The sequence below is a fragment of the Sceloporus undulatus genome, chromosome 2, assembly GCF_019175285.1.
Source record: "Sceloporus undulatus isolate JIND9_A2432 ecotype Alabama chromosome 2, SceUnd_v1.1, whole genome shotgun sequence".
Lineage (NCBI taxonomy): Eukaryota > Metazoa > Chordata > Lepidosauria > Squamata > Phrynosomatidae > Sceloporus > Sceloporus undulatus.
In genome coordinates this window covers 186,247,170-186,261,990 of record NC_056523.1, presented here as the reverse complement: position 1 = coordinate 186,261,990, position 14,821 = coordinate 186,247,170, and the positions used below count along the sequence as shown (strand labels likewise).

The 14,821-nt window shown below is 38.6% G+C and overlaps 1 protein-coding gene across 5 annotated transcripts in view; it reads right to left on the bottom strand.

The window, feature by feature from the left end:
* The window catches only part of CXXC1 (CXXC finger protein 1), a 29,490-nt gene extending 19,357 nt beyond the window's left edge, over window positions 1-10,133 (bottom strand). For 2 of the 5 annotated variants that reach the window (XM_042452452.1, XM_042452456.1), the window contains exons 1-6: window positions 9,986-10,133; window positions 9,355-9,470; window positions 8,426-8,526; window positions 6,591-6,733; window positions 1,041-1,199; window positions 854-880 (exon numbers count right to left, since the gene is read on the bottom strand). In XM_042452452.1, coding sequence (XP_042308386.1) covers window positions 854-880; window positions 1,041-1,199; window positions 6,591-6,733; window positions 8,426-8,526; window positions 9,355-9,470; window positions 9,986-9,988 — 549 coding nt within the window. In that variant the 5' untranslated portion in view covers window positions 9,989-10,133. The remainder of the gene's footprint in view (window positions 1-853; window positions 881-1,040; window positions 1,200-6,590; window positions 6,734-8,425; window positions 8,527-9,354; window positions 9,471-9,985) is intronic. The other 3 variants (XM_042452455.1, XM_042452457.1, XM_042452453.1) reach the window with 2 other exon arrangements.
* Window positions 10,134-14,821: the final 4,688 nt, after the last annotated feature.

The following is a 14,821-nucleotide window of genomic DNA, read 5'->3' as shown; positions in this document are numbered from 1 at the left end:
TCTTTTATTTTATTGGCTAGGAAGTGCTTTTTTAAAGAGCTTTGCAGTAGTTAACTACAAAGAACAAGTTACTTCTAATAAATTCCTTTTTGCAATTGCAAAAGTATAAATAACATATAGAACAAGAGTAACATCACTCAGGATAATGCCACTCATTCTGTAATGTAACTGTTACCTCTTTTAAATTACTCCTACATTTACAGGTCTATTCTTACAACTTGCACATATGTTTTGTTTCACAGTTGTAGAATTCAAAGAATACCATATTAGCCATGTTAATCTGGAAAATCAGTATGCAAACGGATCTTGTAGCACCTTTTAGACTAAAAGAGAGAACTTGGCAGCATGAGCTTTCGTAGACTTGAGTTTATTTCCTCAGATCCCTTTGCATAATGATTTTGTCTCACAGTTCTGCAGCTTGTAGCATTCTGTATTTCTTTTAAAAACTTAAAGTAGCTTACCAGTTTATTAGTAACTTCATTTAACTTAATTACTTTTAAAGAACAAGAAGTAGGTTTTTTTTAAATGGTAACTATAACCATTAACTGTCAGAGTTCTTAGAATACAAATTATAAATATTTACGGTTTTAAAAGTCACTTTCCAAACTCTGGAGGTTTTAAATGTGCACAAATAATATCTGATTTGTAATCTCAACCAGTACAGGCTGAACAGGTTCTCCACCACCTTGTTCTGTTGCATGTATAAACCAGACCTCATTCTTATTCTGATCCATTTTCTAAGGGGGAAAAAAACCAGGAGTCCCAATTTAACACTCACCTATTTTTAATCCTATGTTTTAAATTTAAAAAAAAAATAGGGGGGTGGAAAACAGGAGGGTAAAAGGAAACTTACCGAAGCTGGAAAATATTTATAGGACTCCTAGGAAGAAAAGAATGGGGAAAAAATCATGTGAGCTACACACAAATCAACAGCTTCCGTCCGAAGTGGCTGCCCCTCTGGGGCGGAGCAGCCAAGAAAGTGCCCCAAAGAGAAAACATGCAATTACTTCTGGGCAAAGTGCACCCACAGAGACACTCACCCGAGCCCGAACTTGGCACTGCCTCAGGCGGCACTTCTGGCGGATCTTGTTGGGCCCCCCAAATTTCTTCATGTCACGACAGAAATCGCACTGGCCACAATCCTCTGTGCGCCGGCAAGCCTCACATTCACCGCACATCCGCGCTGAGCGCTTGATCTGCTGAGGACAAGAAAATCAAACAAAAAAGATGGGGGAGGGGAATGAGAATTTGAGTCGCTTTTCCCTGTTGTGTCTACAGTAATCCCAGCCTAGGCCTCCAGTTCCTCAAAATAAGGATCAATAAAGTAAGGCTTTAGACTAATCAGAGGGATAAATCTCACAACTAACTGTTGGTTTAAAAATGATCAATGGGCACTGGGATGAAGAATCACTTAATAATAATAATAATAATAATAATAATAATAATAATAATAATAACAACAACAACAACAACAACTTTGGGGTGAACACATGCCTCTTCCCAGAGTCCTCCATGGTCCAGATAAAATGACCGTGGTCTCACCTTCTGATGGCATTAGGTCTCCAACCAAAGGACCATTTGGAGGTTTTCCACCCATGCTTAGGCCAGGAACCAGGTTTCACTCCTTACTGATAGGAGGAAGAAGTAGCAGATCTCAACTACACTTGTACACAATGGCTGAGACCTGTCAGCTTTGCTTTTCCTCCCCATCCCACATGGAGGGAGTAAGGAGGAGCAGCAAGCCTTAGCCAGCCTCTGAAAGTGCCCTTGGAGTGAGTCTTCCACAAATGTCTACCTGCCCAAACGTTGTTGTTGTTTTTCAATGTCCCATCACTTCCAAAAGATATTCAACCCCAGCTTTTATCAGACTTGAGAGTTACTAGTAGAATAGCTAAATTGTCTTAAGTTTGACGAGTATCAGAATGTCACATGGAGGACAACCCCAAGAGACTGAGGCTGTAAAGCCACTCAGCAGGGTTTCTCAACCAGGGTTCCCTGGAACCCTAGAGTTCCACAAGAAGTTACTAGAGTTTACATGAGAAATAGTGACTAAACAAAATAAACATTTCTTTTTAACTGTAGATATAGCAATTTTTATGCAAAAGTTCTATGAAATCTGAAAAATATCCCAAGGTTTTGCTTTGGGGTAAAACATTTAAGAAACCTTCCCACAGAGAGAAACAGTAAGTGTGTCTGTATCTGCTAAGCGACCACTTTTTCAGACAGGAATATCCTAAACAGACCATCCTACTTCACTAGGCCCCAGCTGAGGAACAGGAAAAATGCTTTGTAAGTAGAAGTCCAGCAGTTCAAACCCAGGCAGTTCAAGTCAAGGAGCAGTTCATGCCAAGCAGGATTTTGTCAAACAGAGCTAAGGAGAATGAGAGTTTGGAACTTACTATCAATAATCATTCTGGATGGCAGGAGGAGCAATGCATCAATCCCCATGTGCCAACTGACAAGACAAGAGTCCAAGGTTTTTTTTCCATTGGTCCTGTTGTGACTGTCCCTTCACTCTCAGTTTAATTATATGCTCTTGACCTGACTATCTACAAAATAAATCCTATAAAATCCAACTAAATTAGCCTCTCTTTTTTGAGGGGGAGAGTGTGGATTGCTCCACCTGTCATTCCAAAGTGATCATTCACATTAAATTCCAAGCTCTCAGACTCAAGATGGCATGGAACAGCAATCCACCCACTTATGGGACTTACCTGAGCCCCTTTTAATTCAGGTGGGAACAAGTAAGTAACACTCTAAATCACTACCACTTGCAGCACAGTTCAACCAAAGACGGCCAGTGCAGGTTTGTATATATTCAGTTTGTAATGTTTTATAATGTGGTCAGTTCTTTCCAACCTGCTGCATTACATATATCTTCCAGGAATGCTGAAACCACACGTGTTGTGCTTGTTGCTATTGACCTGGTGGAACGTGGCCGTACAGTTTGATGCCTTGATTTCTTAGCATAATCATAACAAAGATAAAAGCAGGCCTTTATCCATCTTGTAATTATTGTTTTTGAAGCTGTTTGCCCTAACATCTGTGGATGTAAAGAGACAAATAAAACCTCAGTGTGATTACTCTGCAATGTCCTTTTGAAATATACTTTCTTACCAGACTGACCCACTGGTTTGATGTTATTTCTGACCACAAGTCTCAGAAAGCAGAAACCTTCCTCATACTGGTGTATTTTCCCTGTTCGACCCCACTCCTCTTCCTTGAATCTGGCTACCAAACTGTCCTTGATGGCAGTACTGAGCATGTAGTCTAACCCACTGAGGTTGTTTGAATGTGAAATTACTTTGTTGACAACTATTTCTTCCTCCACAAAATGAAGAGTAAACTCTTCTGAATGGTATTTTATCAATTTTCTTTCTTTGTAAAGTAATCATGACTTGTTTCTTTTCTTTATTCTCTGAGTACTTTCTCTAGTGCTTGTTCTCCAAAAAGCAATTCACCTTTAAAGGGAACATAAGCCAAATTTTTTCTTGTCCATTTTCCAATAATGTAACCACAGTGTCTTCCTACTGACACCACATTAATATTCCTCACCGCAAATAAAGTGGTATCATGTTCTGCACATAGTACATATTCCAAAACTCTTTGGACTCTAAAAATGGTATGTGCAAGTTATGTAGATTGAAGTCCTGATTTTTAATTATTTCTTGGACCCACAAGACTGCATGTTTGCCCTTACAAACATGGAAGTAGCAACAGATGCCCTAATTGTTAAGCCAAAGCTTCATGAGCTTTCCTCAGGGCTACATCAGCCTTCTGCTCATCTACTTCTCTAATTGGAATATCACTCTTACTTAGGACAACTGCCCACAAAATTAGAGCAGTTATCCACCAATAGCATATTCAGAAACTTCTTTTTAAGAAATGAATATAATATCTGGCTATAACTGATACCTTTTTGTATTTAAAGGGAGTTGCCCATTCCATTTCTATTAAGTTCTTGATCATAGCAGGTAACGGCATCTCTATGCCCCAAGGAATGTTTCCTTAATACTGAAACTATCCTATCCTTCTTGTTATTAACATTAACATTAACATCTTATGACTACTTAGCATCATTGGTAGGTCCTAAACCCAAAATTTATAAAAAAAATTCCCCTCTGCTAGGGTTTGGTTCTGGGAGCCTCCATGGTTAGAAAAAAACACAGGAGCTCAAGCCCATATAAATCAATGGGTGTCAATGTGTGTGTGTTCAGTCTCTGGCTACTATGGGACAGAGTGATCTGTAATAACTCCAATCCATGGATGGTTAGGTTCGCTATACAGTCGGCCGTCTCTATCCATGAATTCTGCATCCATGGATTTAACTGACCACAGTTTGGAAATACACCAAAAAAAAAACCCCAAAAAGCAAACTTTGAATTTTTTTTCCAGTTTATATAGGGATGCCATTTTTCTATGTCATTGTATATAATGGGACTTGAGCATCTATGGATTTTGGTATCCATGTGGGAAGGGGCTACTTTACTTTCTTCAAAATACACTTAAGTGTTGCACTTTGGAACTATCCATTGGAGGACATTTCTTTTCTGTCCTCCTTGTCAGCCATCTGCAGGGTAGAACCCTCTTTTAATTTAGTCATAGTTTGCTTCTTCTTAACCTCCTCTTTTCCTCTATTAACCTATTCTCTAATTCTCCTTACTAAACTAAGGGAAGGGAATGCACATCTGGTTGGCAGGACAGTGAGAATAAAAAATGACAGGAAAGGGTTGAAGTCACAGCAGTAGCAACAGAAATAGACTTGGACTCCTGCTACATCAGTCGACATACGAGGATTAACCCATGAGTGGGTGGATTGTTCATTCATGCCATGAAAGCCACTGCTAATCAGACAAGATAGCAGTGGGCAAGATAAACCATAAATATTAAAGGTAGATGGTGTTCATACAGAGAATTAACACTGCTCTTGCAAAAAACTTGTGGATTTGAGATCCATTTCAACCTTTTGTTGACTGCATACATCCTAAAGGGTCTTACAAAATTTATAATTAAACCAGGGCTATAAACACCATATAATAAAGGCAAGATGAAGGAAGCAGTATTAAAAATCAGATTATACAGCTCAGAAGAAAACCAAAACAACAGCCCATCAAATGTGGATCTGTCTGTTTGAACATTTTTTAAAAAGAAATGGCCTATGGGATTTTCAACTTGTGTGTTGACTCACCGTTCAAGAATTGATTAAATGGGTCTGCTCTAGTTAGAAGTAATAAACAGAATGCCAGATAATATTTGTGACAGATGACATCCCTGATTTACACATTTGCAGGACCTGCAATAAAATCTCATTACTTGAGCCTAATACATAGGAGAGAGTCAGATTACTAAAGGTACTTTCTCAAGCAATGATGCCCATTCCACAGACTTTTTTGCCTCCAAGTAAGCAGGTGAAACAAGGCAATATTTCTTTGGGAGTCAAGTTCAGCCAGGGATCACCAACTGCTGATCAAAGGCACCTGCGTGTCAAAATCTTTTGTGTCCAAAGAAATACTGACAGGAAAGGACGAAGGAGAGAAAAGTTTAATGCTGCTGCTTTAACTTTACTTTAATAATTCTTTAATAAGATTTCTTTTTTAAAAAAACTGGGGAAAAGGCTGCTACTTCAAAATGTTAAGACTCCACTGCTGACATTTATTTTAGTTGTTGGTATGTGCCTTTTGAGTCATTTCAAACTTCTAGCAATCCTGAGGTGAACCCACTATAGGGTTCTCTAGATAAGATTTGTTCAGAGATGGGTTGCTGTTGCTATCCTCTGAGGCTGAGATAGTGTGACTTCCCCAAGGTCACCCAGTGGGTTTCCATGGCAAAGCTGGGATTCAAATCCTGGAGTCCCAGAGTTCTAATTGAACACCCACACTACACTAAAAATATATTAAAAATAAATGTTAAAAAACCAGATTATTGTAATTTTAATTATTGTTTTATGCTTCAACAACCACCTATTTTATGCTAACAACAATCACCTATTGCATGATGTATTCCCAAGCAGTTAAACTACAAGAGTCCAATTGAATTCTTAATTACACATTAGGACTTTATTTGTCAAATTCTGATCTAGCCTAGTCCTAGTCCAGAAGCCCCATGGACAAATCTCAGATTTCAACAAGACATGCAATCAGTGGGTGATAGGAAAAAAAATAAAGATGTTTAGGAAATTAAAGACTGAAAATCATACCTGCTATCTTGGTATGCTATTTTGGTTTACTATTGGGACAAGTGTTCCACTTGAGTAGGAAATGAGGGAAGGGACAAATAAAGTGAAAACAAAAACAAACAAAAAACCTCAAAGAACACCTCTAATGAATGGCTAAACAATTTGCTGTATGAGGGGTGTCATAATCCTACGATCTTCTAAAATAATTCCACCTTCATACTGCCCATCAGGAATAGGCATAGCTGGATGTGAGGAGTCAGAAACTGGGGCAAGGCATTTACAGTATATAAAACAGTCAGTATCTACTGTTGGAAATAGGCAGTTGGCCCAGAGTTCTAAGGATGCTTAGAACCCAACGCTTCCAATATTCTGGAATTGTAATGCCACGGATTGCCTATCAATAATATCATCTTACTTTTGAGCTACGACTTTGCTCCAGTGCTAGTTCCTGCGCTTTCATACGCATCTCATCCTTCTCAGCACGTTCCCTTTCACCTTCACGGTCCTTTTCTTTGGACTTTTTATGCCGGTACCGGATCTCAAGTGTTGGGTCTCTCTCTGGAAAAGAGAAAGAGAAACAAGCTAAAAGAATCCACAAGTTTCACAGTCTTGGATACAGAGAATAACCTAATGCAGTCGTCCCCCCCCCCCCCCGGGGCAACATGTTGCCCACTGTCCTTCATCAATGTCCCTCTTGGCTGTAGATGCTGGGTGTTTAAATTCCATACATATAGAAAGTGCCTGCTTCGAAAAGATGGTCTAAATGCACTGGCTGTTGCAGCTCTGTCTCTAAAACTAAACTGGCCTGGCCCAGTCAGTAGTTTGACAGGAACTTTACATATAAAATTCCAACTATCTTGGAAGAACCACCAAATAAAATTATGACCAGTAAACAATGGGATGCCAAAACAGAATGAAAGGAGATGTGGGGACACTGGAAATGTATCAGCACAGAGTTAGTATAATCTCCAAAAGCATTCTAATCTGCTTATTAGTATAAACAAAACTATGGGTAATTCCAAGTTACTGTTCATAGCCTTAATAGAAAAGGTTACTCAGAAAAGAATTTGGAGAGAAAGGTCAACTGGAAAAACCTTTCCCATAAAATTCAAATCACAGCTGCTCTGTTTAACTAGTATTTCCATTACTGATCTCAGAGCATCTTTTGCTGCCACATTTTCAAATATCAAGGACAACTTAAAATGTGTGCAAAGGGATCTTGCAGCATCTTTGAAACTAACTCTGTGAAAGAAAGTTGTCTTGTATAAGCTTTTATAGACTAGGACGGCATCCGCACTGCAGAAACTGACACCACTTTAACTGCCCTGCCGCAATGTTATGGAATTTGGGAACTGCACTTTTGTGAGACATTTAGCCTTCTCTCTGTCAGAGCGCTCTGGAGCCACAGCAAACTACAATTCCCAGAATCCCATGGCAATGAGCCATAATAATAATAATAATAATAATTTTTATTTCTACCCCGCCTTTCCACAGGTGTGATCAAGGCGGCTTACAAAAAATGAAAGACAATAAAATACAGTTAAAACATCAGAGTATAAAAAATTTAAAACGACATTACAAGGGGATATGAACAGGAATCTATACAAATCATATTCATCAGGGGCAGAATAAGCGACACTATTTACAATAATCTGGGGTCAAGAAAAACAGAAAAACAAGGGGCAGTTAACGTGGTGTCAAACTGGATTATTCCTAAAGTAGAGATGCAGCCTAGATCTACTTCTTCCATGCATCTGAGGAAGTAGTCCTAATCTACAAAAGTTTATGCTACAACTGCTTTTGCACAAATTAATCCCAAATGTGCTACAAGATCCCTTTGCATACTGATATTCAAGACTAAAACAGCCAAGTCTCTGAATTCTATTCCCATGAAAATTTAAAATGTAAGATTTTATTTTGTAAACAAAAAAGAAGATTTTCAAGGCTGTGGTATGAAAAGCACATACAACAGTGATTCTTGAGGCCTCTGTACATAAGTAGGGTCCAAAACACACTGCAGAAACAATGCAGTTTGAGACCACTCAATGCTAGGGAATTCTGGGAACTGTAGTTTTGTGAGACATTTAGCCTTTCCTGTCAGAGAGCTCTGGTGCCATAATAAACGACAATTCCACGGATTCCCTAACTCTGAGCAGGACAGTTAAAGCAGTCTCAGACAGGAATATTTCTACAGTGTGTTTTGTACTCGTGAGGTCTACTCACAATCCCAATGCCATCTCCTCAGCTCACCTCGGCACTGCATGCAGTACCACTCCCGGATGGCCTTTGCCATCTTCTCAGTGATGTTAATGCAGTGGCCATGGAACCATTCATTGCAGTGATCACAGCCTCTGGAGGTTGGGTGGAAAGAAAGAGAAAAGTGAGGATTCCCCAGACAAGCTTCTTTCATATTTGGGTGCATCAGGGCAGGATTGCTAGACAGAAACCCATCCATTAACCTGCTTTCTCATAATGCAACAGGAACCCCATAGAAAGAATAGCACCCTGCATTATAGAGAAATAGACAAACAGTAGATTAGAATCTAAAGGCAAATTGCTGGGTGAACTGCAGTAATCAGCAAGAATTTGCATTTTCAGTGGTTTAAAAGTGGAAACAATTAGGCTGCAAAAGGGAAAAGCTTTGAGGGAAAATGTGGGCTGCATCTAAACTGCAGAAATAATCCAGTTTGACTACCATGGCTCAATGCTATGGAATTCTGGGATCTGTAGTTTGTTGCGGCAACTGGTGCCACAACAAACTACAGTTGCGAGAATTCCATAGCATTAAGCCATGGCAGTCAAAGACATAGAATCATAGCGTTGGAAGAGACCCCAAGGGTCATCCAGTCCAACCCCTGCCATGCAGGAAATCACAATCAAAGCAAGTCGTGTCAAAGCAGATTATTTCTGTAGTCTGGATGCAGTTTAGGAGTGGATTTGGGTGTTACAGGTCTTGGTGCTCAGTTCCAATATAGAATTTAAAGAGGAAAAAAGCTCCCCCCACAAACTTCTTGGCCCTTAACAAGACACTGAAAAAAGGACTTGAGCTTGCAGATTCCAACTAGACCACTGACAGATGGTTTTGGCATCTAAATTCCTCCCTAACTTCTCCAGCACATCAACAAACTATTTCAACGGAGCATTTCCAGGGCGCTTGTCTTTGGCCCAGGTGCACTCACATCATGAAACAATTGATGTCAGGTTTGCGACAGATGCAGTAAACTGGGGCGTTCTCTCCATTCTCCGATTTGGACTCCTCACCCAAAACAGCCAGATCAGGGTCTGAGAATTCATCCTGGATTGCAACAAGAACAGAAAGCATTATTGGTGGCAAACAGGTTTAGGAAAGTGACTGCTGAAGAATTGGCACAGCATTCGCTTCACCTCATCCCCATAACCTCAGGCCTGGTTTATGCAATCTTATCCATGCCAGCCTGGGAGCAAGCTGCACTCCTCCTAGCAAAAACTATTTGCAAGAGGAGCACCCCAATACCAGGGTGGCCAGATGTCCTCCTTTTTGCAGGGCGTGTCCTACATTTCAGCCTTCTCTCCAAAAGGAATTCTAAAACGTCCATCATTTGGAGTAAAAGATTGCACTCACTTTGGAAGAATAGTGCTGTTTAAGTGGCATGGCTCAGTGCTGTGGAATTCTGGGAATTGTAGTTTGTTGTGGGCCCACAAACTACAATTCCCAGAATTCCACAGCACTGAGCCATGCCACTTAAGCAGCACTATCTCTCCAGTATGGATGCAGCCAAAGGAGCCAGATAACCAACGCAGAGGGCGACCCAGGCTCCCCTCCTTCCTCACCATGGTCCCTCCGTCTCTGGGCCAGTTTCCCTTGTTCTGAAACAAGGAGACAGCAAGACTCCGGGCGGGAGCAGGTCACAGCCTCTCCCCGTCCTAACTTCCGCTTCCGGTATCAGCCACCTTCTTCCCACCCAACAATGAGAGCTAGCCTCTGCCCTCTCTAAAGATGGCCGCCTTGGCTTCACCACGGCGGCCATTTTGGGTCGGAGTCTTCTTCCCGGGCCCAGAGCAGGAAGCGGAAGGATCTCTGATCCCCAATATATATCTATATCTATGTATATGTAGATAGATCGAGAGAGATATTTGTGTGTGTGTATAAATAGATAGATAAACATTTGTGTGTATGTATATCTCTATACAGATATAGATACACATATTTTTGTGTGTGTATAGATGTGCATATATAGGCACATCTCTCCATATATATATATATATACAGTATACTCACACAATGTGTATCTATATGTATTTACACACACACACATATATACACACACGAATATGTGTATCTATATACATATACAAATTTGTATATATACACACAAATATGTGTATATATATACACACACACACACAAATGTGTATATATACTCACAAATGTGTGTGTGTGTATATACACATACATAAATGTGTATGTATACACACACACATATGCATATATATATATACACACACACACACACACACACATATATATATATACACACATAGGCAGGTTTTGTGTGTAGTGTGTGTATATGTGTGCATATACATATTTTTATTTATTTATTTATTCATTTATTATGGCATTTATACCCCACTCTTCGACCCTAAAGGCTATAATATGTATATATGTGTGTGAGTATGTATAGCACACACATACACAGGAGCCTGTGTGTGTGTGTCCCCTCAGCAAGCAAAATCAGTTTTATTCAGGCTGGCTTTTAATGTGTGACCATGGGACAGCTTCTTCTATTGGGTGTTTATTATAAGGGGTGGGCATTGTGCTTTTTTGTGGTTTTAATGTTTGGAATAAGTTTTTAACGTGTTTTTATTTCTGAGCCACTTTGGGTCCCTTTCTGGGAGAAAGGCAACACAGAAAATAAATTAAATAGGATAAATAAAATATACGCAGAGAGAGAGAGAGATTTAGAATTCAAAGATACAGTCATGTTAGTCTGTAAAATTAGTATTAAAGAGATCTTGTAGCACCTTAAAGACTCACTGAAAGAAAGAAGTTGGCACCATGAGCTTTCATAGATTTCAGTCTACTTCTTGTAAATGCATCTGAGAAAGTAGACTCAAGCCTAAAAAAGCTCATGCCAACAACCTCTTTCTTTCAGTTGCCGTTGCCAGTATGTTTATACACCCCTTATACACATACCTTGAAGATAATTTTATACAACATTTATACATTTATAAAATTTATAATTTAATACGTAACTTCATTTTTCTATGAAGTTTGTGTACACGCTGAACCATCAGAAACCAAAAACGTTACTATTTCATCTACCCATGAGTAACGTTTTGGATTTTGGCACATTTCTGATTTCAGAATTCCAAACAAGAGGGAACTCAACCCGTAATAAAATATTAATTTTAAACGTTAATATTAAATATATAATATCGCTATCAGGGCATCTGAAGAAGTGGATTGATACAGATAAAAGCTCATAAAGATGCTGCTATATTTCCCTCTCCTCCTTTTTTTTCCTTCTGTACTCCCATAAAAACTGAAACTGCCAACATCCCTAGACAAAATGGTGAGGAATGCTGGGAAATGCAGCCTAAAAATAGGATAGTATGGTTCCCACCCATTTAAAGTCATGAGCATCAGCATTACATATACAGGTATACCTCAGATAATGAACTAAATGTGTTCATGGGCTTTACTTAACGGAAACTTTGGCACTAGTCAGAAGTAACATGGAAAGAATAGGGATAGATTCCTACACCAAAAAAAAAAAGGTCAATTCAAAATGTTTCAGCAAAATTTTTATTCCAAACTAACATTATGCATGAGAAATTAATTTGAATCAAATACATAAGATTTAATAAAAAGGTTAAAAACACATGAATAGAATAGAAATCATGTAAGACTATATAACTGTATGCTATAGATTATATAGATAGATAGTAAGGAACCACATATACTCATATATACTATTATAATCAAAATATATATCTAGTAGAACAAAAGGCTAAACCTTGTACTGTATAACCTTAAAAGTTTTTTCCCCCTTTAGCTTTAAAATCACTTAAATGGTTAATTTTAAGGTCAAAGGCTGAGGCCCTTTAACTGAAAGAGAGTTTTATAAAAATATAAGTTAGGAAAGAAATAGTTTTTAGATAAGCTTTTTATATCATGCTCACTTTATAAAAGGTTTGTTGGGCTGTGCATTTCTAAATATAACTAACACTTGAACATTGTTGTGTATTAAATACATTTCTTGGCGAGAGTAAAAAGAGGGTTTATTAATATCTTTGATAATAAACAAGTTACACTTATAAAGTATGCTGGGCTTGTTTTATAAAACATAAACTGAATAAACAGTATCTTTTTCTGACTATATTAAGACTACTAAAATGACTAGTGTTCTGTTTAAAAAAAATAATGAACTAGGCATGTATTATAAATGTAGAAAATATATTTTAAAAAAGACTTCAGAGAGAAATTCTTTGTCCGCACCTGAAATTCAAGGACAATTTTACAAAGGGGAGTCAAACCAGCCTCTGAAACTATAAGATAAGAGAGTTTCATTCTCCCCAATTGCCAAGAGCACCCTTTTTTTCTAGGGTGAGTTAAAGTTCACAAAAACTTCTAAATGGAGTTTGCGTAATAAACATAGTCCTGTACCACCTTCGAATAGATAATGCCCAATTTACATGAACCTGCATTGTATGTTGTATATGAAACAGGCGTGGAAAATACACGTAATGGGAGTTTCTAGAGTTTGTACATCATCCAATGAAAATTCAGATGAAATATTGTAACAGAAAATGTCTTATAAATGTTGTGCAAATCATCAGACAGGGGCCTACTTGCCTTAGACACCCCCCTTCTTGCAAGATTGTAATTAATAAATTGGAAATTGCTGCTTCACTTGTTTGGCCCTGATTAATTTGATTTGGTACTTTGGTACTCAGAAAAATCTATACCGTCACAATCCTATCCCTTCAGTCATTTTAAACACTCTTGTAAACAACTCTGGCGAGATTCCAGCCGACTGGAAGGATTCCATCATAATTCCAATCTTTAAAAAGGGGGATAGACAGGATCCTGGTAACTATCGCCCAATAAGTCTTTTATCGGTAGTGGGTAAACTGTATGCCAGTTATTTGGATTTGTAATTACAGAGTTGGATATGAATGCACAAGCCTTGATAGGTCCAGAGCATCCTCATAAACAAATACCTGTCACTCCCTAAAAGTAAACTATATGCGGCTTTTATTGATCTGAGGCTGCTTTTGATTCACTGGCCTTTACTTTTGGACAAGTTGGCTAGGCTTAATATAGATTCTCTATTGTTGTTTCTTTTAAGCCAATTCCATACAAATAATCATTGTAGAGTGAAATTTTCTGAATCAGGCCTATTAACAGACCCTATCTACTCTGGTACAGGAGTCAGACAGGGTTGTGTGTTGGCTCCTCATCTGTTTAATCTATTTGTGACTGATCTACCCGCCTTAATGACCACAGTAGACTCTCACCCACCTTCATTGGGAAATCGTCCACTTTTTGTACTCCAATATGCTGACGATACTTTATTACTCTCTCTATCTCAGGTGGGTATGGTAAGAGCCTTGAAAAGATTCTCTGAATGTTGTGACAAATTTCACCTACTGGTAAACTTTGAGTAATCCAAAATATTGGTATTTTCTAAGAGATTTGTACCAAGAACGTGGAAGTTTGGTAATCAAACAACTGAGCAGGTCAAAAAGTATGTTTACCTTGGTGTCCTTTTTCATTTTAACGGGCAGTGGAGTAAACAGAGAGATAAATACAAACAGGGAAAAGATCATTGGCGGTTATACAAACTTTTTATTATAAAAAAGGCAACCAGGATATTCTAGCGGCCTTAAAAATTTACAAAGCCAAATTAAGACCGCAATTACTTTATAGCATATTCACCTGGATTCCAGCCTTTAATAAGGAGAATGAACGTTTCAGACACATTTTTTCAGAAGACTATTATCTGTAGCTCCATGTGTACACCATCTGACTCTCTATGCGGAACTGGGATTGAATGCTCTCGAAACCGAAGCCTGGTTGAGGATTCATAGGTTTTGGTTTAAGATACATTTCAGGCCTAATAGATCCAGTCTTTTATGGTTCCTACTATCTGATGTTTACTATGCCAGTTGGGCTAAAATTTATGAATGTAAAGTAATTTCTGTGGGTTTAAATTTTGATTCTCTCTTTTTACTAACTGAAAAGGAGTGTCTTGAATCTATTAGGGTCTGCCTTGCAGAGAGAGAACATCAACTGACATATCCAACTCCTCCTAGAGTGTGTTCTCCAGCAATGTTCAGTATCCCCCCTTTGCAGGGTAGGATTCCAGACTATTTTCAAACCCTTTCACTGCTGGTGTCAAGGAAGGCCTTTTTGTTTGCAAGACTGAATGTACACCCCTCAAATGTGACCAGGGGCAGATATTTGCAGACCCCGTTTTTGAATCGTGTATGTCACTGTGAGTCTGTGATCAAGCTCAGGATGTTCTCCATCATATTGTGTTGCTTTGTCCATTGGATATAATTCTGAGGAGAAAATTGTTAAGAAGGTTGTTGGAAATGATTATCTGTTTGGATGGGTTATCAGTGGAATACTTATTGGAAGATTGGAACCCACATATTACC